The sequence below is a fragment of the Hakea prostrata genome, chromosome 1 (genome assembly GCF_041222555.1).
Source record: "Hakea prostrata isolate BN-2017 chromosome 1, UWA_Hpros_2, whole genome shotgun sequence".
Classification (NCBI taxonomy): Eukaryota; Viridiplantae; Streptophyta; class Magnoliopsida; order Proteales; family Proteaceae; genus Hakea; species Hakea prostrata.
Genome location: NC_142600.1, coordinates 71,018,998 through 71,043,979, shown reverse-complemented (window position 1 = coordinate 71,043,979; position 24,982 = coordinate 71,018,998). Strand labels below are relative to the sequence as shown.

Here is a 24,982-nt window from a genome sequence, read left to right as displayed (position 1 = left end):
TTCGCTTCCTGTCCTCCTAGGTTCCCCTTATGACCTTACTGTTTGGCTTCCATCTCCCTCAAAAACCTTCTCCACTTCTTTAGCTTGGGACCTCCTCCGCTCCCCTTCCCACCATCCCCCTTGGCCTCCCTGGTTTGGTTTAAAGGTCATACCGCCGCCACTCCATCACCCTTTGGAGGGCTCTTAATCTAGCCCTTCCCACCCAATCCCTCCATATTAGCCATCATATCCCTATTAACCCAAATTGCATTCTCTATGGGAATAGTCTTGAGGACCTTCAACACCTTTTCTTCTCTTGCCCTTTCTCCAGCTCCCTTTGGAGAAAAGCCCCAACTTCTATTTGGCCCCGCCTGCGGCATTCCTTTGGCTTTGATCAGGATTGGTCTTAGGTTTTGAGAAATTTCTCAGGTTCCTCCATTTGCGACCGGATTGAAAGCTTGTTTTATGTGCTACTGTTCATTATCTATGGTGGGAGCACAATCTTAGAAGATGGACTTCCAAATCCCGCTCTATTGACATGATTTGGAAGACCATCTGTTTTGATGTTTCTGCTAGGATTTTTTCTATTCCCCACCCCCCGGTTGTTAATACCCCAAGGAATAGGCTTATTGTTGTCTCTTGGGGGCTCAGCTCCTACTTTGGGCCTCCTGTTTGATAGTTGGCTTTGTGTTCTTTTCTTTGGTTTTAATTTAATTATTCATTCATAAAAAATAAAAAAAAGTGGTGGCCACAAAATGACCATCACCAACTATGATATATTCTTACCAGTGTCTTGTATGCAGCCTATATGTAGAAATACAATGTTTGGCAGAATGGCTTATTGATCCATGATCTCAAGCCCTCTATTTATAATTAAGTGGAAAGTAGACTATTACAAGGAATAGAATTTTACATGAATACAAACTCTAATTGGACTCCTAGTAAAATCCTACACTCCCCCTCAAGTTGGGGCTTAGATATTAGTCATGCCCAACTTGCCTACAATAGGAAGGAAATCTCTTACTTTCAAACCCTTAATGAAAATATCTGCAACTTGGTCTCCAGATCTTACAAAAGGCATGCAGATAAGCCCTTGATCCAACTTTCCTTTGACAAAAAACCTGTCAATTTCAATGTGCTTAGTTCGATCATGTTGCACTGGATTATTAGCAATACTAATAGTAGCCTTGTTGTCACAATATAACATCATAGGGTTTGGAACTTGGACTCCAATATCGTGTAGCAAGCCTTTCAACCATAGTAGCTCACAAACTCCACGAACCATAGCTCTATATTCAGCTTCGGTACTAGATAAAGCTACCACATTCTGTTTCTTACATCTCCAAGTAACTAGATTACCTCCAACAAAGGTACAGTAACCTGAAATTTACTTCTTGTCTGGAGATCCAGCCCAGTCTGCATCAGTGTATGCTTCTACTTTTAGATTATCGGTGGGTGACAAAAGTATTCCTTTTCCAGGAGTTCCCTTCAAATACTGTAGTATTCTGGTAACAGCCTTCATATGAGCTAAATATGGATCATGCATGAATTGGCTCACTATCCCTACAGCATAAGCGATGTCTGGCCTGGTGTGGGACAAGTAAATAAGCTTCCCTACCAGCCTTTGGTATCTTCCTTTGTCCACTGGTTCTCCCTCTTTTTCGTTAAGTTTAGCTCCAGCTTCAATAGGGGTATCAACTGCTTTACACCTCAACATCCCCACTTCTGATAATAGATCTAGGACATAATTTCTTTGGGATAGGAATATACATTTCTTTGATCGAGCCACCTCAATCCCTAAGAAATACTGTAACTTCCCTAGATCTTTAATTTCAAACTCTCTGCCAAGAAAGTCTTTCAACTTTTGAATTTCTTCACCATCATTCCCTGTGATGACAATATCGTCTACATAAATAATGAGAAGTGTGATGTTCGTACCTGACTTCTTGACAAATAGTGTATGATCAGCATTGCTTTGCTTGTACCCAATAGAAGTCATTGCCTTCAGAAGGCGTCCAAACCAGCATCTAGGAGACTGTTTTAACCCATAAATTGACCTTTTCAACCGACAGACTTTCCCTACAGTATTGTCATCAGAGAAATCATGTGGGATTTCCATATAGACCTCTTATGCTAACTCCCCATATAAGAAGGCATTCTTTACGTCAAGTTGGTGCAAGTTCCAGTGTTTGTTCACAGCTACAGACAACAGAACTCTAACAGTATTTAGTTTCGCAACAGGGGCAAAGGTCTCTTGATAATTAATCCCATAGGCCTGGGTAAACCCTTTTGCAACTAGTCTAGCTTTCAACTTGTTGACTGATCCATCCATATTTTGTTTAACCACAAATACCCATTTGCAGCCCACTAGTTTTTTTTATATTCTGGAGGAAGTGTAACCAGCTCTCAAGTGTCATTTTTCTTCATTACCTACATTTCCTCTACCATAGCTTCCTTCCATCTCTTATCAGCATAGGTTTCCTGCCAACTTTTAGGAATAGATACAGATGACAGAGAGGATATAAAAGCACGGTAGGAGTCAGACAAAGAGTTATAAGAAACATATTTAGCTATGGGATATTGAGTATAAGATCTGACCCCTTTTCTAACAACAATAGGAAGATCAAAAGAAGATACCTCAGTAGAATCTGATTCTGGAGCAGGAGATTGAAGTGGTAACGTATAACCTTTCTCCACCTGCTTTAGCCGGTTGTATTTCTTCCTCTGATAAGTCTGTACCTCTTTATTCTGGTCAATTTGGTTTTGAAAGACCCCAACAGTGTGTCTCACAGGAGTGGTCTCCCCCTGGCTAGGTTCTTCACATGGTTCAGAAATTGAAGGTGGAGGATTAAAGTCCTCAGGTATACTGGCCGAAGTCTCCCCCTGGTCAGGAAACTCTTTTGGGACTCTAAAGTTGTGTTAGTGTGTGATAGGAAGATCTAGAGTCGGAAAGAACACCTCTCCTCTAGGACTCTCCCCCTGGAGAGGTGTATAATAAGGGCAAAACTCATGAAAAAGTACATCCATGGATACAATGGTTTTCTTGGAGGGAGGATGATAACATTTGTACCCTTTCTGAGTAGCAGAATACCCCAAAAATATGCAGCGTAGGCCACGGGGAGCCAGCTTACTCTGGTGGGCTGTGATTCTGGCATAACACATGCATTCAAAAACCTTTGGGGGAATAACAAAAGAAGAGGCTCCCTGAAGAATCTCATTAGGACATTTAAAACCAAGTATCCTACTGGGCATCCTTTTCATAAGGTAAGAAGCAGTGAGTATAGCATCACTCTAGTACTGGTCAGGTACATTCATAGCAATCATAATAGAACGGGCTATCTCTAAAAGATGCCGATTCTTCCTTTCGGCCACCCCATTTTGAGCAGCCGTATCAACGCAATTGGTCTGATGTATTATGCCAGAGCCAGAGAGATATCTTTGAAATTCACCATCAATATACTCTGTGCCATTGTCACTGCGAAGGATCTTCACAGTGGCATTGAACTGAGTTTTAATCATATTATGAAAATCACGAAAACATCGGAAAACTTCATTTTTTTGTTTTAAAAGATAAATCCATGAAGAACGAGAGTGACAATCAATAAAAGTAACAAAGTACCTATGGCCAGTGATAGACACACGTCGGCAGGGAACCCACACATCAGTATGAATTAACATTAAAGGAATAGTTTTTCTATTATGAAGAGAAGGTAAATAAGTAGAACGAGTCTGCTTCGCAAAAATGCAGGCTTCACAAAAAAAATCAACCTCATTACAAGAAGAAACTAAATCAGGAAATATTTTCTTAAGAGTTCCTAGAGGGGGGTGACCTAGCCTACAATGCCACTGATGAAGGTCTGATATTACCGAATGGACCTGATTAGAAGATGTAGTCAGAGCAGAAGTGGATCCTTCAATCGGCTCGAGCAAATAAAGTCCATTGTCTAGTTTACCACGTCCAATCTCCTTCCCTGTGACCAGATCCTGGAAGACACAGTACGATGGGAAAAATGTCACTTTACAATTCAAGTCATGTGTAATACTATAAATAGAGAGCAAGTTCGTAGAGAAAGCGGGAACATGTAAAACTTTAGACAAAGAAAGGGATGGAGAATGTTGAATGGTCCCTTTTCCAGGAAGAATAGGAGCCATCAGCAATTCGAACTTTATCCTTTCCAGAAGTTGGAGAATATTGAAAGAAAAAAGAGGATAAACCTGTTATATGATCTGTGGCTCCTGTATCAATAATCCAAGGAGTAAAAACTGAAGAAACTTGGAAGCTTGTAAAAGTTTAACCTGAAGTAGCAAGGTAGGAGTTGGTTTGATTAGTAGAGGAAGCAGTGGTAGAGGTTGTACCGGCAGTAGAAGATTGCAGAATACGTCGCAGAGTAGCTAACTCCTCCTGTGAGAGACCAACATCTGCAGAGGGTATTGTGGAAACTGTCTCAGAAATATGAGCTTTCGGTTTTCCTCTTTTTTGTGCTCTTTTTTGCTCAAAATCAGCAGGCTTCCCATGGAGTTTCCAACAATTGGCCTTGGTATGATATGGTTTATGACAGTGCTCACACTTGACAATCTCCTTAGCCGGATCAGATTTAGTGTGAACAAACTGTAAGGGTGATTTTTCCATAATAGGAGTATGAAGCATGACTAATCGACGACTTTCCTCACACTGAACAAGAGCATAAGACTGTTCTAGTGTAGGAAAGGGAGAACGACTTAAGACTTGCACTCTGATCTGATCGTACTCCACGTTCAAACCTGCCAAGAAGTCATATACTCGAATCTTATCAATGTGCTTCTTATACATCGCCACATCATCTGGATTAGTGGGGTGATAATCCCCATAATGATCCAACTCTTGCCAAAGAGATCGAAACTCAGCATAATAGTGGGCCACAGTTAGTTCCTTTTGGGTAGTCTTATGAAGCTTCTTTCGTAGCTCATAAACCTGTGCATCATTCCCCAACTGTCCATATGTTTCAGTAGTAGCCTTCCATATTTGGGCTGCAGTATCAAGTAATAGGTAACCCCGGATAATATTTGGATGCATGGAATTCAAAAGGAATGACATAATAAGAGAGTCATTTGATATCCATTTATCCTGTAAAGCACCTGCGGTAGTGGGTTTGATAGTGGTGCCAGTAATGTATCCAACTAGTCCTCTTCCAGCAATAGTTAGGTAAGCAAATCGAGACTAGATCAAATAATTTGTGCCATCATATCTTACCGAAAGAGGATGAAGAGTGGGATAATGTTTGGATCCAGTGAGAGTAGTAGTACCATCGGTGGTTGCCATGTTGATAGAATTGTCTGCAGTTTTTCAGTCTTCACCCCTTCAAAGTAACTGAAATGTTGCAGAATGCACAGTCAAACCACAAAAAAATTATAAATACCCCCTATCCCTCTTTTTTTTTTCTTTTTTTTCTTATCTTTTCTTTTCAGTAATGACAATTATGTCCCTAAAAAATCTGAATTTGCAAATAAATCTCAGAACTTATACAAATTTACATATAAGTCCCTGCAATGCAAATTTACCAAAATAACCCTCAAACATCTATTTTGTTTGGGCTAATCGAAGTGATTCAGATGAAGAATCGATCCTCAATGGCAGGCTTAAGAAGAACAACCCCAATCGAAGAACCTCAATCGCAAGCTTCAGATGAAGAACTAGGCTTCAGAATCGCAGGCTTTAGATGTAGAATCGAGGGAAAAAAAGTTGCAGGAGAAGCGGTAGTGCAGGCTTCTTCTCTTCTTCTTTCCCTTTTTTTTTTTCTCTCTCTTATTGCTCTTTCCTCACCGTATGCAACAACGTAGTAGGCGGTAGTGCAGAAGAATAGCCAGAAAGAAGAGGTGATAGGTTTCGACGGGTTTGAAGAACTGCCAGAAAGAAAGGGCGATGGATTTCAATGGGGTTTCAATCGGTTTTTTATGGGTTTGAAGAGCTGTGACAGGAGGAGGCGATGGTTTTTGAAAGAGATAGTTTGACACTCTTCGACACTCTGTGACAGCGAGAGAGAGGCCAGGAGGTAGGTTTTTTCTCACTTTCCCTAATCGTATTTAGGCTCTGATGCCATGTAGAAATACAATGTTTGGCAGAATGGCTTATTGATCCATGATCTCAAGCCCTCTATTTATAATTAAGTGCAAAGTAGACTATTACAAGGAATAGAATTTTACATGAATACAAACTCTAATTTAAATCCTATACAAACTCTAATTGGACTCCTAGTAGAATCCTACACTATACCAATCAAAAGACCCACCTTGTCTGAAGTTTGGCCTACACAGGGTTTAAGGGGTAGGCCCTCGAAAGGCATGACCAACAAATGGCGTGGTGAGAGAGATCTGGTTATGATTGAGTGGGGCTATTGAGGAACGTAGAACTCAGGTCATGATCTCAAGCCCTCTATTTATAATTAAGTGCAAAGTAGACTATTACAAGGAATAGAATTTTACATGAATACAAACTCTAATTTAAATCCTATACAAACTCTAATTGGACTCCTAGTAGAATCCTACACTATACCAATCAAAAGACCCACCTTGTCTGAAGTTTGGCCTACACAGGGTTTAAGGGGTAGGCCCTCGAAAGGCATGACCAACAAATGGCGTGGTGAGAGAGATCTGGTTATGATTGAGTGGGGCTATTGAGGAACGTAGAACTCAGGTCCATCATAACAGTCCTCCTTATGGGGGGGGGGATATGATGTGCATAACCTGAAGTTTGGACCGGTTAAAAGTTCCTCAAATTAAATTGCAGACAAGGATAGACCTCACGATAAAATTATAAATCAAGGAAGGAAAAAAGAAGAGAGTTTTTTTGCTGGTAGCCACCTTAAATGGGGGTGAAACTCGATTCTCCTCCCTTAAGTGGGAATTATTACTGGTAGCCCACTTTCATGAAAATCCAATATATTACTAGTTACCCACTGTTAGTCTCTCTCCATTTTTCTATTAAGTTTGAACTCAAAAAACGATGATTTTGCCCTTATCGTGATAAGATGACCATAATGCCCCTCACTCACGCACATCGTCCCTAACCTTCATTCGATCCTCTCACCTCTGATACCTTCTCTCTCCACCTGAGCTCTCTCTGCAAGTATCATTCTCTTTTCTTCCCATGATCACATTCAAGAGATGGAGAAGAAATCCAGCTCCCGAAACGCGATGAAGAACAAAGTTGCAATGACAACTTGTTAGCAAATGATCCAGAGCTGCCATGGATTGGAGTGAGATTAAGCGATCTCTTAAAAGAACAGACAGAAATTGGATCATGGAAGAGAGAGTAAATGCAAAGCTCTGCATTTTTTCCTCAGCCACAAGAGAGGAAAATTTACAAGCTCCAAAATTTCCCCCAAATTTGGTCTCTTGTATTAGCTCTGATCATTTTGAGTCAGTTCAGATAGGGATAATATTGTTGGAGAAGCTTTAACAGATTAGGATTGTAATAAGACCTTTTTAATCTCGATACATCTGAAGCTATTTTAATCTCTGGTATCTTTTTCTCCAACTTCGATTAGCGTCCTTTAGGTATAGGTTTTTGGTGGAATCGAATCCAAATCGCACTCTATACATCTATTGCATTTGAAAGAGAATTAGGGTTTCTAAGGTTTTATAGCTGTCGAGTGTTGTCATTTTACTCGACCGCCCAAACTTTTCAAAAGCTTACAAATATTAGCAGCAAATTCAAGCTTCTTTAATGGCGCTGAAGAACAGGAAGCCAAGGGTTAGTACAAACCCAAATCTCATCTCTCCCTGTGTTGTCCAAAAGAAAAAAGAGAAAGGCAATACTTTGTGTAATTATGAAACGAGTTTCAGAAAAGCTCTATAGGGGTAACTGCTATGGTTGTAAATGGATCGGATAGTCCGCATCCTATTATATTCGGACGGAATCGGATAATATCCTATCATTTTCTGTTGAGAAACACGATATTGGTAGAATGGCTTATGGATCAATGATCTCAAGCCCTCTATTTATAATTAAGTGGAAAGTACACTATTACAAGGAATAGAATTTTACATGAATACAAACTCTAATTTAACTCCTATACAAACTCTAATTGAACTCCTAGTAGAATCCAACACTCCCCCTCAAGTTGAGGCATAGATATTAGTCATGCCCAACTTGCCCACAATAGGAAGGAAATCTCTTACTTTCAAACCCTTAGTGAAAATATCTGCTACTTGGTCTCCAGATCTTACAAAAGGCATGCAGATAAGCCCTTGATCCAACTTTCCTTTGACAAAAAACTGTCAAATTTCAATGTGCTTAGTTCGATCCTGTTGCACCGGATTATTAGCAATACTAATAGTAGCCTTGTTGTCACAATATAACATCATAGGGTTTGGAACTTGGACTCCAATATAGTGCAGCAAGCCTTTCAACCATAGTAGCTCACAAACTCCACGAACCATAGCTCTATATTAAGCTTCGGTACTAGATAAAGCTACCACATTCTGTTTCTTACTTCTTTAAGTAACTAGATTACCTCCAACAAAGGTACAGTAACCTGAAATTGACTTCCTGTCTGGAGATCCAGCCCAGTCTGCATCAATGTATGCTTCTACTTTTAGATTATCAATGGGTGACAAAAGTATTTCTTTTCCAGGAGTTCCCTTCAAATACTGTAGTATTCTGGTAACAGCCTTCATATGAGCTAAATATGGATCATGCATGAATTGGCTCACTATCCCTACAGCATAAACGATGTCTGGCCTGGTGTGGGATAAGTAAATAAGCTTCCCTACCAGCCTTTGGTATCTTCCTTTGTCCACTGGTTCTCCCTCTTTTTCGTTAAGTTTAGCTCCAGCTTTAATAGGGGTATCAACTGCTTTACACCCCAACATTCCCACTTCTGATAATAGATCTAGGACATACTTTCTTTAGGATAGGAATATACCTTTCTTTGATCGAGCCACCTCAATCCCTAAGAAATATTGTAACCTCCCTAGATCTTTAAATTCAAACTCTCTGCCAAGAAATTCCTTCAACTTTTGAATTTCTTCACCATCATTCCCTGTGATGACAATATCGTTTACATAGACATTGAGAAGTGTGATGTTAGTACCTGACTTCTTGACAAATAATGTATGATCAGCATTGCTTTGCTTGTACCCAATAGAAGTCATTGCCTTCAGGAGGCATCCAAACCAGCATCTAGAGACTGTTTTAACCCATAAATTGACCTCTTCAACCGACAAATTTTCCCTGCAGTATTATCATCGGAGAAACCATGTGGGATTTCTATATAGACTTCTTCTGCTAACTCCCCATATAAGAAGGCATTCTTTGCGTCTAGTTGGTGCAAGTTCCAGTCTTTGTTCACAGCTACAGACAACAAAACTTTGACAGTGTTTAGTTTCACAACAGGGGCAAAGGTCTCCTGATAATCAATCCCATATGTCTGGCTAAACCCCTTTGCAACTAGTCTAGCTTTCAACTTGTTGACTGATCCATCCATATTTTGTTTAACCACAAATACCCAATTGCAGCCCACTGGTTGTTTTCCTGGAGGAAGTGTAACCAGCTCCCAAGTGTCATTTTTCTTCATTGCCTACATTTCCTCTACCATAGTTGCCTTCCATCTCTTATCAGCATAGGCTTCCTGCCAACTTTTAGGAACAGATATAGATGACAGAGAGGATATAAAAGCTCGATAGGAGTCAAACAAAGAGTTATAAGAAACATATTTAGCTATGGGATGTTGAGTATAAGATCTGACCCCTTTTCTAACAGCAATAAGAAGATCAAAAGAAGATACCTTAAGGGGAACAGTAGAATCTGATTCTAGAGCAGGGAGAAGAAGTGGTAACGTATCACCTTTCTCCACCTGTTTTAGCCGGTTGTAATTCTTCCTCTAATAAGTCTGCACCTCCTTATTTTAGTCAATCTGGTTTTGAAAGACCTCAACAGTGTGTCTCACAGGAGTGGTCGCCCCCTGGCTAGGTTCTTCATATGGTTCAGAAAACGAAGAGGGAGGATTAGAGTCCTCAGGTATACTGGCCAAAGTCTCCCCCTGGTCAGGAAATTCTTCTGGGACTCTTAAGTTGTGTTGGTGTGTGATAGGAAGATCTAGAGTCAAAAATAACACCTCTCCTCTAGGACTCTCCTCCCCCTGGAGAGGTGTATAGTAAGAGCAAGACTCATTAAAAATTACTTCCATGGATACAATGGTTTTCCTAGAAGGAGGATGATAACATTTGTACCCTTTCTGAGTAGCAGAATACCCCAAAAATACGCAGCGTAGGCCGATCCAGCTTACTCTTGTGGGCTGTGATTTCTGGCATAACACACGCATCCAAAAACCTTTGGGGGAATAACAAAAGAAGCTCCCTGAAGAATCTCATTACGACATTTAAAACCAAGTATCCTACTGGGCATCCTATTCATAAGGTAAGAAGCAGTGAGTATAACATCACTCCAGTATTGGTCAGGTACATTCATAGCAATCATAATGGAACGGGCTATCTTTAAGAGATGTCGATTCTTCCTTTCGACAACCACATTTTGGCCAGCTGCATCAACGCAACTGGTTTAGTGTATTATGCCAGAGTTAGAGAGATATCTCTAAAATTCACCATCAATATACTCTGTGCCATTGTTACTGCGAAGAATCTTCACAGTGGCATTGAACTGAGTTTTAATCATATTATGAAAATCACGAAAACATCGGAAAACTTCATTTTTTTTGTTTTAAAAGATAAATCCATGTAGAACGAGAGTGACAATCGATAAAAGTAACAAAGTACATATGGCCAGTAATAGACACATGTCGGCAAGGACCCCACACATCAGTATGAATTAGCATAAGAGGAATAGTTTTTCTATTATGAAGAGAAGGTAAATAAGTAGAACGAGTCTGCTTCGCAAAAATGCAGGCTTCACAAAAAAAATTATCCTCGTTACAAGAAGAAACCAAATCAGGAAATATTTTCTTAGAAGGGGGTGACCTAGCCTACGGTGCCACTGATGAAGGTCTGATATTACCGAATGGACCGGATTTGAAGATGTAATCAAAGCAGAAACAGATCCTCCAATCAGCTCAAGCAAATAAAGTCCATTGTCTAGTTTACCACGTCCAATCTCCTTCCCCGTGACCAGATCCTAAAAGACACAATAAGATGGGAAAAAAATCACTTTACAATTCAAGTCATGTGGAAAACTACTACTGATAGAGAGCAAGTTAGTAGAGAAAGAGGGAACATTTAAAACTTTAGACAAAAAATAATAATGGAGAACGCAGAATGGTCCCTTTTCCAGCAATGGAAGAATAGGAGCCATCAACAATTCGAACTTTATCCTTTCCAGAAGTTGGGGAATATTGTAAGAAAGAGGAGGAAAAACCTGTCATATGATCTGTGGCTCCGGTATCAATGATCCAAGGAGTAGAAATTGAAGAAACTTGAAAGCCTGTAAAAGTTTTACCTGGAAGAATAGGAGCCATCAGCAATTCAAACTTTATCCTTTCCAGAAGTTGGAGAATATTGTAAGAAAGAGGAGGATAAACCTATCATATGATCTGTGGCTCCTGTATCAATGATCAAAGGAGTAAAAATTGAAGAAACTTGAAAGCCTGCAAAAGTTTTACCTGAAGTAGTAAGGTCGGAGGAGGCATGGGTAGTAGAGGAAGCGGTGGTTGAGGCTGTACCGGCAGTAGAAGACTGCAGAATACATCGCAAAGTAGCAAACTCCTCTTGTGAAAAACCAATGTCTGCAAAGCGTGTGGTGGAAACTATCTCAGAATGATTAGCCTTTGGTTTTCCCTTTCTTTATGCTCGTTTTTGCTCAAAATCAACAGGCTTCCCATGCAGTTTTCAACAATTTGCCTTAGTATGATATGGTTTGTGACAATGCTCACACTTGACAATCTCCTTAGCCGGATCAGATTTAGTGCAAACAGACTGTAAGGTTGATTTCTCCATAATAAGAGTATGAAGCATGGCTAATCGATGATTTTCCTCACACTGAACAAGAGCACAAGACTGTTCTAGTGTAGGAAAGGGAGAACAACTTAAGACTTGCACTCTGATCTGATCGTACTCCACATTCAAACCTGCCAATAAGTCATAGACTCGAATCTTATCAATGTGCTTCCTATAAGTAGTCACATCATCTGGGTCAGTGGGATGATAATCCCCAATATGATCCAACACCTGCCAATAGAGCGCAACTCAGCATAATTTTGGGCCATAGTCAGTTCCTTTTGAGAAGTTTCATGAAGCTTCTTTCGTAACTCATAAACCTGTGCATCATTCCCCAACTGTCCATAGGTTTCAGTAGTAGCCTTCCAGATTTGGGCTGCAATATCAAGTAATATGTAACCTCAGGCAATATTTGGATGCATGGAATTCAAAAGGAATGACATAATAAGAGAGTCATTTGATATCCATTTATCCTGTAGAACACCTGCGGTAGTAGGTTTGATAGTGGTGCCCGTAATATGTCCAACTAGTCCTCTTTTAACAATAGTCAGGTAAGCAGAGCGAGACCAGATCAAATAATTTGTTCCATCAAATCTCACGGAAAGAGAATGAAGAGTGGGGTAATGTTCAAAGCCAGTGGGAGCAGGAGTACCATCAATAGTTGTCATGTTGACAAAATTGTCTGCTGTTCTTTTGTCTTCACCCTTTCAAAGTAACAGAAACGTCGCAAAATGCAATAGTCGAACAGGCCAAACAACTCAAAAATACATATAAGGAACACCTTTTTTTTAACGGTGCAAAAACTATGAAAGAAACTACAAATAAATCAACCCTTGAGACATCAAAATATGGTTCGGTCAAAGGATGGTCTGGTCTACTAGTTTTTTGGCTAATAGGACCTGAGAAAAAAAATCTAGTCTGGTCTACTGGTTTTTGGCTAATAAAACCAGAGAAAAAAAAATATGGTTCTGGTCTGGTCTATTTCATACGATGGGTTTTAATAGGATTTCAGAAGCATCGTAGGTTAACTGTGAAAGACGATGGCGATGGGGATGGAAGCAGGCGATGGCGACGGCGACAGAAGCAGAGTCTGAGTCTGGCGATGGCGGAAGTTGCAGTTTAGGCGTGATGGCGGAAGTTGCAGGTTGAAGAAGATGGAATCTGGAAAAAAAACTCTCTCAAATCATTGAAAGCAGAGTCGAAGATCCTCGTTGTAACTCACGAACTCAACAACAAACGATTTTGAACTCGCACGGCTCCGTTTCAACCCTAATCGGAAGCAGAGGCAATGAGTTCTGGAGAGATGTCTCGGCAATGGAGGTAGGTCTTCCTCAGCGGAGAATTTTTTCTTCTCTTCCCTTCCCTAATCAAACTTAGGCTCTGATGCCATGTTGAGAAACACGATATTGGTAGAATGGCTTATGGATCAATGATCTCAAGCCCTCTATTTATAATTAAGTGGAAAGTACACTATTACAAAGAATAGAATTTTACATGAATACAAACTCTAATTTAACTCCTATACAAACTCTAATTGAACTCCTAGTAGAATCCAATATTTTTGGACAGATTCAGTCGAATTCAGATGTTAATCGAATAGTTATTTTCTTAAGTAGATTATTCTAAATGGGCATGAATACAGATTGAATACAAGTTTTTAACTACCTATTGACATCTTTACTGCTAGGTTTGAAATTTAACAATATAGCAACATTGGTAGTTATTTTAGTAGAAAATCCAGAAAAATAGTCACATATCTCAAGTAAAAAATTATAAAAGAAAGAAAAATAAATCCAAATAAGTAATTTAATCGGACGGATAATAATCGGTAGGAAAGGGGTATACCTATCCGCATCCTATTAGTAATTGGGTGGATTCGGATACCACTAAATGGATGCGAATGCAAATTCGGGAGTGGATTTCGGTTATCCATTTGCACCCCCAGTGACCGCTCCATTCGTTTCTAGAATCTAATGAAATTATTCTCAGAACCCCATAAGTCAAGATTTAATTCTTGGGCAGTATGGTTAGGACTCTGACCTCTTTCCTACTCTATCAATTGATGCATTGTCATTCCTATTGCTTATGAAGATACATAATACCAAACAAATCCAAATTATGTAATCTGAAATGTTCTTAAGGAATCACTGTGAACTAAAACGAAAAAAAGTCGAGTAGAATAAGGGCTTCAAATTGTAAGAATGGTTCTGAAACTCTTAATTCCAGTCAGAGCACGACAAGCAGCGAGAGTTGCAGTAGCTTAGGTCGTCTTTCGTTTGATGCTCTTGAAGTCCCTCCCAAAACAAGTTCTCAGTCTCCGGAGAATCTCAAATTGAAGCACCACAGGTCATCTGATTCTGCCTGGGAAGCCATACACTTAAGCTTCTTTTGGACGAAAAGACAACTTGAACCATAGAGATTTTAAGCTTGTTCATTGTATTGGAAGTGGAGAGCTAGGGCATGTTTATTGGGCATGGAATGACAGTGTGTGAGTGAGAGGGCATTATGGTCATATTACCACTATAAGGACAAAATCGTCATTTCAAATTTAACAAAAAAGGTTAGGAAGACTAACAGTGGATAACGAGTAATATTTCCTTTTGATGAAAGTGGGTTACTAGTAATATTTCTCACTTAAGGGGGAGAATAGAATTTCACCCCCCCCCCCCCTAAGGTGGGTAGCAGTAAAAAACTCAAAAAAAATAGTATATTTCCAATTTCCCACTACTGCAAACATTAAAGACTCTTAGAAATCCTTCACCTGGACAATATCACTCACCCCCTCCCCCCTTAACAACAAACCCCATAAAACAAGGAAATAAAAAAAGGGGGGGGGGGAATTCATGGCTGTGTGCAAGAAAGCAAGGTAACAAAAGTAACACAGCATGCGGACATCACAAGTACTGTTTCCAACTCCACCTAATAGTGTAACTGTCAAATTGAAAAATATATAACATTAGCATATCCTAAATGATAAGATGGATGCCACATGCTCATGAACAAAGAAGATTTAAAGACTGCCAGTAGAATTGATATTGGATTAATTAAAAGGATGCTTACTTGTATGGTAGCTTAAAACATCTTTCTGGAGGTATGTTGTTCTCTTGATCCTTAAGAATATGCAAACTCCGCAAAGTCCTTCAAACATGTCAGAAATAGAGTCATCGCTTTGTCATAACGAGTGCTCCAAAATAAGTTGAGAGGCAAAAACCACCCCACTTCAGTGAGAAATAACTCAAAGAAGAAACAATGCATACAAAAATCAAATGGCAAATGGCTAGATAGAGGGAAAAATGAAGTCTGGCTCTGATTAGATCAAAACAACCCAGAAACAGAAAATGGCACAACCTGCAAGCTATGGAGCTCAGACCACTATTCGATAGTCTTATCAAGGACATGCCTAACCGTTTGATTGTCTCACCCACAAATACTATTGGTGATGTACTCAATGAACCCCTCAAATGGCAGGTCCAACCCCACCCACCTCCACCCAAAAAAATAATAATAATAAAATATCTTTCTCTGTGTAAAGTCGAAATTTCAAAATCAAGGGGATTTTCCATACTTACAGCTCATACATATTGTTATTACTTCCATCATTCACAGATAACTTCCCATGGGAAGAATTTTTATTCGATATCCGGAACAAAATTAAGGATATTCCAAAAATATTGGAATTTTGGTTGATGTAAGAATGACTCCCAGGTCTAGCAGATACATAACATATCGGAGGATAAGCTAGCAAGAGTAGAGCAAGGCAACTCACCATATATTGGGCAGAACATCTCAGCATAGACTCTTGCATTTAATGTCCCAAAATCTTCTAACTGCTGTACTAATTGTGTTCTCTATTTGGAAGCAAATAACCTGAAAACAATAATAAGAAAGAAACCGACCAGATTATAATATTATTATTTTCTCAATCAGCTTCCCAATCAACAATCCAAATATCCAATCATGTTCTTGGTGTTACCAAGGCTATAGGCCAACACAAATCATGAAGGACTTAAATGACTGTGGAACAGGCTACGTGAAAATAACATCATATACAATATAACAATTGCAATAAACCAGAACTAAGCTAGTAATCAGCAAGCAAGTTACAAAGTGCTAGCTCATAGTATATCTAATGGCCAAAGAATGAGTTACATGCTCTTCCAAGTTTGTAATTTTTGAGCAGACAGAGCCTACAGTTCATTTGCACTTCTAGGGTAATTCAACCTTATAATTGCAACAGAGGAACACCAGCACAAGAAAGAAGCTAATGATGCAAATAGAATGCATAAAAGCTCAAAGCAACTCCCCTTAATACCACACCTTCCAAGGAAAAGTAGGCTTCGTTACTCAGACTACCTGAATCCATTTCTATCGTCTTTTTGAAAATCACAGATTTTATAAGGACTATTAATTATAAAATGCTTTTAGGCACTAGGACCCAATGTTCCTTAATGGTTGGCATCGGATTAGGAAGACTCTAAAGGAAATATTCTAAGAAAATCTCACTGAAGAAGCACATTCTAATTATCAAGCAAATTACAAAGTTTCTGGCACAGTTCCAGTCAGGGTGTCAATTATCCATTTATCTCACTTGATTTGACTTAACGAGGCCTTGCTTTCTAAATCAACTTAGGCATACTGAGCTTGGGTTCATTGACATTTGTTGATTCACCAGCAACTGGGACGCGGACTAACATAAAGTTGGATATGCATTTGTTTGGATGAGTATGCATTATATATAGGTGATGTAAACCCAAACGTAGGGGTAAGGGTGAGGCAATTCCCTAGATTTAAGGGTTGCCCAGGAAATTCCAGCAAAGAAGAATGAAAATCCTAGCATTTGGAGGGTGTTTTCACACCAAAATTCTGCTACAGTGTGAACTTGGTTCTGGATTTTAGAAGTAATCAGGAATTAGGGTTTGAGAAAGTTCAGTTAAGGTGGATGAGGCCCTGTCCTTGCTGGTTCTGTAATTTCAGAACTGATTCCTGTTGATGTTCTGCCACTCAGATTGGAATTTGATTGATCAGAACTTTAGAACTTAAACGGAATCAGATTTACGAAATTTAGAAATTCTGCAGAAATCTCAAGGAAGAAGATGAAGTGCAGGAGTTTTCTAGGTCAATGAAACTAGGATGATTGGGGAAAATAAGCTAAGGAAAACAACCTAGGGCTAGGTACGATCCTAGGAGAAGAGAAAGAGGGCTAAAAGGGGCTGGCGAATATGCATTAACAGGGGGTGGGGGCTGCTGCTATCGCAGGAAAGAAGGGGAAAGGGGATGGGCTACGGTTGTGAGGGGGAGGGGTAGGGCTTTGCTGAAATAGAAGGGGAAGGGGGAGGGAGTAATTGGATGGGGTTGGGGTGAGTTCCTAGGGCTGTGCAAGAGGGGAAAGGGCAGGGAAGCTATGGTGGAAGGGGCAAGGGATTCTAGGGTTGCGCAGGAGAGGGGAGGGGGTGGGGAAGGGCTGCGGACAAGAGGGAGGCAGGGAAGGGATGGGGCGAAGCTGCTGTACTTACTTGGTTGCTCTGATTGAAGACTTGAATGCTTGGATGCTTGTTGCTTGAAGGCTGCAATTAATGACTGAATGCCGGAAATCAGAATACTCACAAATAGATAACCTGCAGGGTCACCCTCAAAGGAACATTGCCACCACCTTGGCAATAAACACTTACATTCTAAGGTAGATGAGTGGCAAAACTAGGAAGGACTTAGATAAGGAATGATCATATTAGAGTTGGTTTAGGAGTTGCTCCCATAAGTGATAAGCTTGGGGAAAGTCATTTGAGGTGGCACAACCATGTTCAACGGAGACCTATAAATGCCCCTATACGGAGAAGTGATAATCCAGATTGAAGGAATTAGAAGAGCCAGAGGTAGACTTAAGATAACCTTAAGAGAAGTGGTGAGAAAGGATATGCATAGTTTATGCCTTGTATCTAGCATGGCCTCTAACATAACTGATTGGAAAGCTTATCGTTGTTGTTGTATTCCTTATTCAATCAAAACTGAAAAATTACATGGACTGCTTAACTATTTATAACAAAAGACTGTAACTTGGGGTGGGAATCCTTAATTCACAGGGATCCTACCTCTGACTCAAACACTTAAATTGGAATCTAATTACCTAAATACCTGAACCCTAGATTTAGGATCTACTAAAGACACGCTAATTAAACTTTTAAGTTAACTTAAATAAGCACATGCTAATTTATCATAAATTAGCACTCAACCAAACAAACTTTGAATCAAAATAAAACTCTCTAAACCAAATCAAACTCAACTCAACTTACGAATTTAAACTCAACTAAAATTCTGAAATATTTTGAAAATAATTCTAGAATTAAAAATACGGCAAATTCCCAAAATATAACCCAACTAGGGGTTCGGCCAGGTCATGGTGTTTCTTGGGCCATCTTGGGGGCCCCACTTGAAATTTTGGCCAGGGGGGCCCTTGTGTTCACATCAATAGGTATTAATCCCCTTCTATTAACTGTGGATATCATTGTAACCAAAAAAGACTATGCGTATCATTTCACATAGAAAGTAACGTCATTAAAAAAAAATTTAAAAATGGCAACAAGGCATGTTTGGCATGTGTATCACCAACACCATATCCAACCTTTTTAAAATATCACAAACCCATATATCCAACCTGGAGACATAATATGCGTGGAACTCCTAATTTCACAAGGTAACTTGGGCAGTTATGCAGGGCAGAAATCTGCTGGCCTACTTGAATATGCAGCATTGACCTCCCTAAAAAAATATGATTTAACTACAAATATTAAACCATGACGATGATGAGGATGATGGTAACACTAAAACATGCTTTAGAAAAAGAAACACAACACAAGGATATGGGAATTTTGGACAGAAATATTGAGCCATGGTGTGGAGGAGAAGGCATTCTGGACCCTAAGCAGCATTTATCTAATCCCATTCAACCTAAAATTCAATTTCAAACAGCATACCCAAAGAAAACAGGTTAGAAAAAAGATCCATATTGTTACACTCCCACAAAAATATATCACAAATATCAAGAAGCCATAGCCACATCCAACCCTATGGATATCACAAATTTTTATTGAAAAATGTTGTGCCAAAATGTATGGACAGGAAAAGCTCCTCCCAAATCTGGCAGAAGACCCATAGCAAGCACAAAGAGCTACGCCATCTACCAATTATCATATCAAATGTTGCAAGTTGACCACTTCTTTCAACTAAAATACCCAACCTGCAGACTAATGGTGCAAAGCACACCTTATCATACGATTCATACCGCATTTTTAAAAATAGATGGATTGAAGATTTGGGAATGTCAGAAGAAAGTTGAACAAGAAGCATAACCACCAAGAGAGCTGCTAACTTTTTTCTTTTCTTTTTTTTTTTTGGGGGGGGGGGGAGGTGTTGGGGAGAACATTTGGGATCATCCACTAATCTAGGATAACTAGGGATAGAGCACCCAAGATTTTCATTGGTTTCTCACTTAAACATTCAGTTTTAAGTCTACATATAGGCTTTGAGACATATAACAGAGGTTAAGGTAACATGTTTTACAATAAGACCTTTTTGAAAAGCATTACCAAAATTTTATTGCAATCAATTTCTTCAAGTTGTCCAACCTTGCTAGCACTTGTTAAGCACCACAATCAAATTCAGTGTTTACTTGAGCTGAGTCTCTTTTGTGCTTGGTCCAACCAAATAAAAATTTCTATGCATTGGATGGTTTTTATTATCTTCTTATCTAAGGACCTAGCACAAAATATCCCCTAGATTTTGCAGCTGCCAAGCAGATGTGCTGCATGTAACTGCAAAGAAGCAATATAAAGGGCTCCAGCCCATTTCACACAAGCATTCCTCAATATCAATTCCCCAGAAAGCTTACCTTGGACGCACCATACCAGTATTTTAGGAAGGTGTCCAAGCCAAAAATTGTTAACGGTTCCAAATTCACCATCATGCCATATAGGAACTCTATCATTAAGCACATTGGTGCACTTCAATGGTTCCAAATGTGCTTGTGAGACTTCAATCATAGCCAAAATAGAATCTCTCTCCTCCTGTCAATTGGAAATGTTGTCAATGTAAACAGTTGAAGATTTATTTCTTTTCCTTGGGAGGGAGAACAGGAAAACCAACATAAATGGAACCCTCTATGTAAATCAAAAGTTTAAGAAGAAAATAAGAGTCAGTTATAAACTATGCTAAACCTCACAAGACTAGGGAGGAACATTTATTCTAAACAAGAATCTGAAAACTGCTATAATTAGTCCTAAGTGAACTGAAATGCATGAATAGAAGAGGGCATGGGGAAGGTATTCTCTCCCCACGGCTGCTTCCTTTGATTGTTTCCCATGGTTCTTTTATATCATAACCATTTTTGTAATGACATGACAATTGATGATAAGACAAACTACTGCTTTCAACATACCTGATGTGAAGTTAACTGGAACTGAAAATTGTTGAACTCATGCCAATACCTGAGATACATCCAAAGCAAAAACCCGGACTATTCGTGGATCAAGAATTTGAAGGGAGTAAAGAAAATCATAAATAAGATTCCACCCAACTAAGATAATTACGCAATGCAAGTCTGTGAAAAATGTTTTCTGAGGCATTCCCTAGTTGCAAGGCACTGTTAATGACAAGAATAGGCCCATAACTTACCGTTCCTCTAATTCTGTGAAGCGCTTGGATTTCAATTCTAGATCTTTCAGCTCGGTGTTTACATATTGTTTCTCAGCGTCCTCAATTGTTGCTTCAAGTCTTCTCTCTTCTTCTTCAACCTTAAACAGCATCAAGAGTAAAAGAAACAAAGTTTCCAGTAAGTGTAGACATACATCTACTCAAACAGTACATATAGCTTGCTAGACACAATACAAACATAAATGAATATGGTCATGTACTCAGAAGAAGCCCATGAACCTCATTATTCTGAGTATAGCTTTCTGATGCAGTTTCCCAATATTAGTATTATTTTGCACAGTTTGTGTCTTACTCCCAACTCATCAAAATTCCCTGATAGCAGAGCAGGCAGCAATACTCCAATCTCATTGGTTTGGCATATTTCAGAAAATTGTAATCTATTACAGCATTCCTCATACAACGATTGTTTTCCAAAATCGAATTCAAATCCAACTTATGACAAAACCCATAACCTGAATATTTTCTATAAAAATCGTAGTGTTTGGTTCAAAAGGCTCCGAAGATCATGTAAAAAGTTACCATATACCATCAAAACAAGGATACTTGATCCCACAAGGGCTGTCTTATCGATCCAAGGAAAAGGGGGTTGAGGTGGGGTTGGAGGAGATTCATGGCAAATTATATGAGCATGGTTAGTCAAATAAAAAACCTTCATCTCTATTCATCCCCAAACCAAATAAAAAGAATAAAAAGAAAGAAAAAAACCTTCAACTTCTCCCGGAGAAAATCAACCTCACTAAGAAAACATCATGGGTCTCTCCCTCCAGGTGATGAAGGCAGGCTTCATACGTTTATTAATTGGCTGATCTGGTTTACGCTTTTATATTTTCAACCCACCCCCCAAAAATAAGTTAATGGTTTACGGTTCAACACAGGTCAAAACGGAGTCCGGATCCTCTACACTAAGGGATAGAGGTCGGTACTCTCCCCACAACTCTCCACCACAAATGAGGGGTCCCACCTCTAATTCACTTTATAAATACTCAGAGGTGGACCCCACCCCTAACATGTGGTGGAGAAGTGTGTATGTGAGGGGAGCATAGACCTCTACCAGTATCCCAACTCATCAAAACCCTAGTATTGGACAAACAAGTCAGCCACATATAACGTGGAAAACTAAGACTTTGTCCACTGAACCAGCCATTGCCAATATACGTTAATGTAAGAGGTGAAAAATCATTATTAACAAACTATAAAGACAAATGTAGTAGGATAAGGACATACATTTTTCTATAAATAAATATAAAATTATCACATGAAAAGGAAACTTAAAACTGTAGCAACTGCTATCAATGATGAAGATACAGTCGGATGATGAAGAAAATTGCAACTTTAAACCAATTATGGTACATGAAGGGGACTCTGAAGGTAATCGGCAAAATACTTGATCAGGCATCAGACGATAGGTGCAGGATCAGAAGTTCATTTGCGGCTTTGGACATGTTATTGATGGCACTCTGTCAAAAAAGGTTCTAAATGAAAATGTTAAACAGAAGAAAGAAACTAAGAAACCACTATGACAGTTTTCTTTTAAGAGGCAAGAACTGGAAATTTGTAATCGAAGCATGAACAAAGAGCAAAGCATTAAAGACCATGTTAGCATACACTAACGACAAGAATCAACAGGAACAACCATAAGCCATATACCAATTTTGAAATCCAAAGAACCAATCCAATATTTTAGGCATTTAGCTCGCCTATTATCAAATCAGTGTGAAAATCATGATACATTCTATCAATGGGTTAATCTACTATGGACCAACTCCGGGGAATTTCCAGGTTATTAATATTTAGGCATGTATTTTTTTTTATGAATTTAGCCACGATCAATGACTTCACATGATAAATTCCATCAAAGAGTCAACGTAACAAGCACCAGCACCAAATTCTATGGTACTCGACGCACCAATCTTCCCTTGGGCTCCAATTGTTTCAGGCAAAAAGCACAGAGAAGGAAAACCTCCTTCAGATAAAATATTAGTGCTCTTTCAGTATGTATAAGTATCTCCCACACTTTCCCTGCTGGATACATTATTCTCCCCATAGTTTAATGTTTGTTTTACTTGGACAAGTCACATTTCAATCTGAAACAAATGGAGCATTACCACAAGGAAAGATGCACACACGTGTACATTTCACTTGGAAACAATAGAGCCTTGCTAAAAGGAAATATGTGATGCACGGAACAGCTAAAAGAGGAATACACAGAAATCCCAATGGTGGACAGAAGTTTTCATACTTTGATATTTCCAGTTTCCAAGACCAGAGTAAATTTAAGAGTAAATATTATTCAGACATGACTGCCATCAAGAAAGAGTCACTTGATTGGCCAACGTTTGGAAGAGTAACCTCATCATATTTAGTGTCCAAATTCATCTGAACGTATGTTGCACACAGCAAACTATTAATAGTATGCACTACGGTTGAACTGAAGGGCAAAGAGAAGCTCACCTGATAATATTTCAGCTACTGAGGCCTTTTCTTCTTCTTGTAGGAAGAGATGATGAGATCACGATCCATGTCAAATAGCAGTGGGTCAAGATGGACAGCTTTGACTAACTCAAAACCTCTTAACTGCCAATACCGCAAATAGGTTAGGACTCCTGAATTTGGGCAGCTTTTGTGAGCTAGAAAATTTATTCACAATCATTAGTTAAAGAGGCAAACCTTCTTCTCTTTTCCAATCTTGGTGAGTTCTGCAAGGATGAATTCTTTAGCCTTGGGATTCTCACAAAGTGAATTAAAATCCCTAGTTATTCCATTTTCTTCAGCCCAATGCTCAAAGGATATGCTGATTGGGTTCACAACAGCAACCAGAAAGGATTCAAAACTGTTGCCGTAAACCCATATCTGAAAACAGAGAGAATTTGGATCAATTTGTTGGCAAGCCAGTAGCCGATAAGGAAGAGTAAAAATTGAGTACAGTTTGAAATTCAAGAACAATGATGTCCAATAACAGAAAGATACTTGTATTATCAGGAAAAGAATGATGGAAAGAATAAAGATATCAAGGATCTGTTAAAATGAACCAGGAAATGGTCCATTACATTCAAATTATCATGAAAAAGAATGAAAACAAGAATAAAATATGGAGACAGGAATCAAGGATCTGTTAAACGAAACAGGAAATGATACATTTTTTTCATCAGTCTTGAGAAAGTAAATATACTAAAAGACATACAGCATCAACAGCAGATGCAAAGCCATTAATATTTTCAAGGTTCTCAACTGCAACATATACTCCTTATGAAAGATTGAAAATGTTTTCTTGCAGTCAATGATCTTCATGGTTCCATCTGGTTGCCACTCACCAACGTCCCCTGCATAGAGAAAGCCATCAAAAATAAGTTTAATGAAGGACAAACCTTGCAAATGCAATATCAAAAAGTAATTGAAGGGTATATGCCAAGATGGACAAACCTGTGTGGAACCAGTCATCAACCAATACCTGTTTAGTGAGGTCTTCATGTTGCAGTATCCTGAAAATAGGGTTCCTCCCCGTATACAAATCTCTACTCATGGAGTACTTGAAAGGGCATCATATCCCATTTCAGGAACAGATTCCAAGCATACATCTACATTTGGAAAAGGAGGTTCTACTGTACCAAACATTGATAGTTCATTTGGTAGCGAAGCAAATGTCCCCCCACATGTTTCTGTCAGACCTATATTAACACAGAAACGTCATTACTCATAAGACTATAAAGTAATATGATCATCAACAAAGTATTGAACACACTAGAGTAAAAAGGCTGCAATTATATTAGTATGGAATGAGTCAATCATCCACTTTAATAACTAAATGAACAAAAACAGTTATATTGCTACTCCAATGATCAAGAATTTTGATTTTTGGGGAACATCATGATCAGCCAATAAGAAGGGTTTCAATTATTCAAAATAAATATGTTGGTACATATTGTCTAACACCAGTGACCACCACAAAAAAAGCCCAGGAGATCTACTAAAAGAAAATAGGGCTATGAAGCCTGGTAGTGGAACTCAGGAGAAAGGATCTGCTAGTGAGGATTAACCAGAGAACAAGACAAAGAACAATGTAAACTGCAACTGAGGAATTAAACTTGAAGAACCGTATGAAAAATTTAATAACCTGAGACTGAATGCTGTCAAAAGATTTCGGAGTTCAGAGTACTAGAGCTAGAGCAGGCCACGGTCTCTAAATCTACTGATTTGGACTAACAGATGAGGATTTATTGCACAAGACAAGAAACTCATATGCTAAATACCAGATCAATCTAAGAGGTAATCTACTGCCAAAAAAAGATCAACGGAAATTACTCAGAAAACAGGGCATCAAGTTGATATAGAAAATTGAACTTTAAATAAGAGAAAGCTAGAAGTAAATTGAGAAGAC

The 24,982-nt window shown here is 39.0% G+C and overlaps 2 protein-coding genes across 4 annotated transcripts; both read right to left on the bottom strand.

The window, feature by feature from the left end:
* Window positions 1-15,402: 15,402 nt before the first annotated feature.
* On the bottom strand, window positions 15,403-24,268 carry LOC149029742 (beclin-1-like protein). 3 transcript variants are annotated; one of them, XM_089142080.1, is made up of 9 exons: window positions 24,056-24,268; window positions 23,789-23,927; window positions 23,275-23,457; window positions 23,059-23,181; window positions 21,992-22,079; window positions 20,569-20,687; window positions 20,333-20,381; window positions 19,787-19,961; window positions 15,403-15,771 (listed from the first exon to the last, which is right to left on the bottom strand). In XM_089142080.1, exons 5-9 carry the CDS (start codon window positions 22,001-22,003, stop codon window positions 15,740-15,742), a joined length of 387 nt encoding a protein of 128 aa, XP_088998206.1. In that variant the 5' UTR covers window positions 22,004-22,079; window positions 23,059-23,181; window positions 23,275-23,457; window positions 23,789-23,927; window positions 24,056-24,268; the 3' UTR covers window positions 15,403-15,739. The 3 variants fall into 3 exon arrangements, with proteins under 3 accessions (XP_088998206.1, XP_088998204.1, XP_088998205.1); XM_089142078.1 differs by lacking the exon at window positions 15,403-15,771 and having other exon boundaries at window positions 17,577-19,961; window positions 21,992-22,064; XM_089142079.1 differs by lacking the exons at window positions 15,403-15,771; window positions 23,059-23,181; window positions 23,275-23,457; window positions 23,789-23,927; window positions 24,056-24,268 and having other exon boundaries at window positions 17,577-19,961; window positions 21,992-23,052.
* LOC149029743 (long chain acyl-CoA synthetase 4-like) lies at window positions 23,074-24,127 on the bottom strand. Its single transcript, XM_089143868.1, has 5 exons — window positions 24,028-24,127; window positions 23,919-23,927; window positions 23,789-23,835; window positions 23,275-23,457; window positions 23,074-23,181 (listed from the first exon to the last, which is right to left on the bottom strand). Exons 1-5 carry the CDS (start codon window positions 24,125-24,127, stop codon window positions 23,074-23,076), a joined length of 447 nt encoding a protein of 148 aa, XP_088999994.1.
* Window positions 24,269-24,982: the final 714 nt, after the last annotated feature.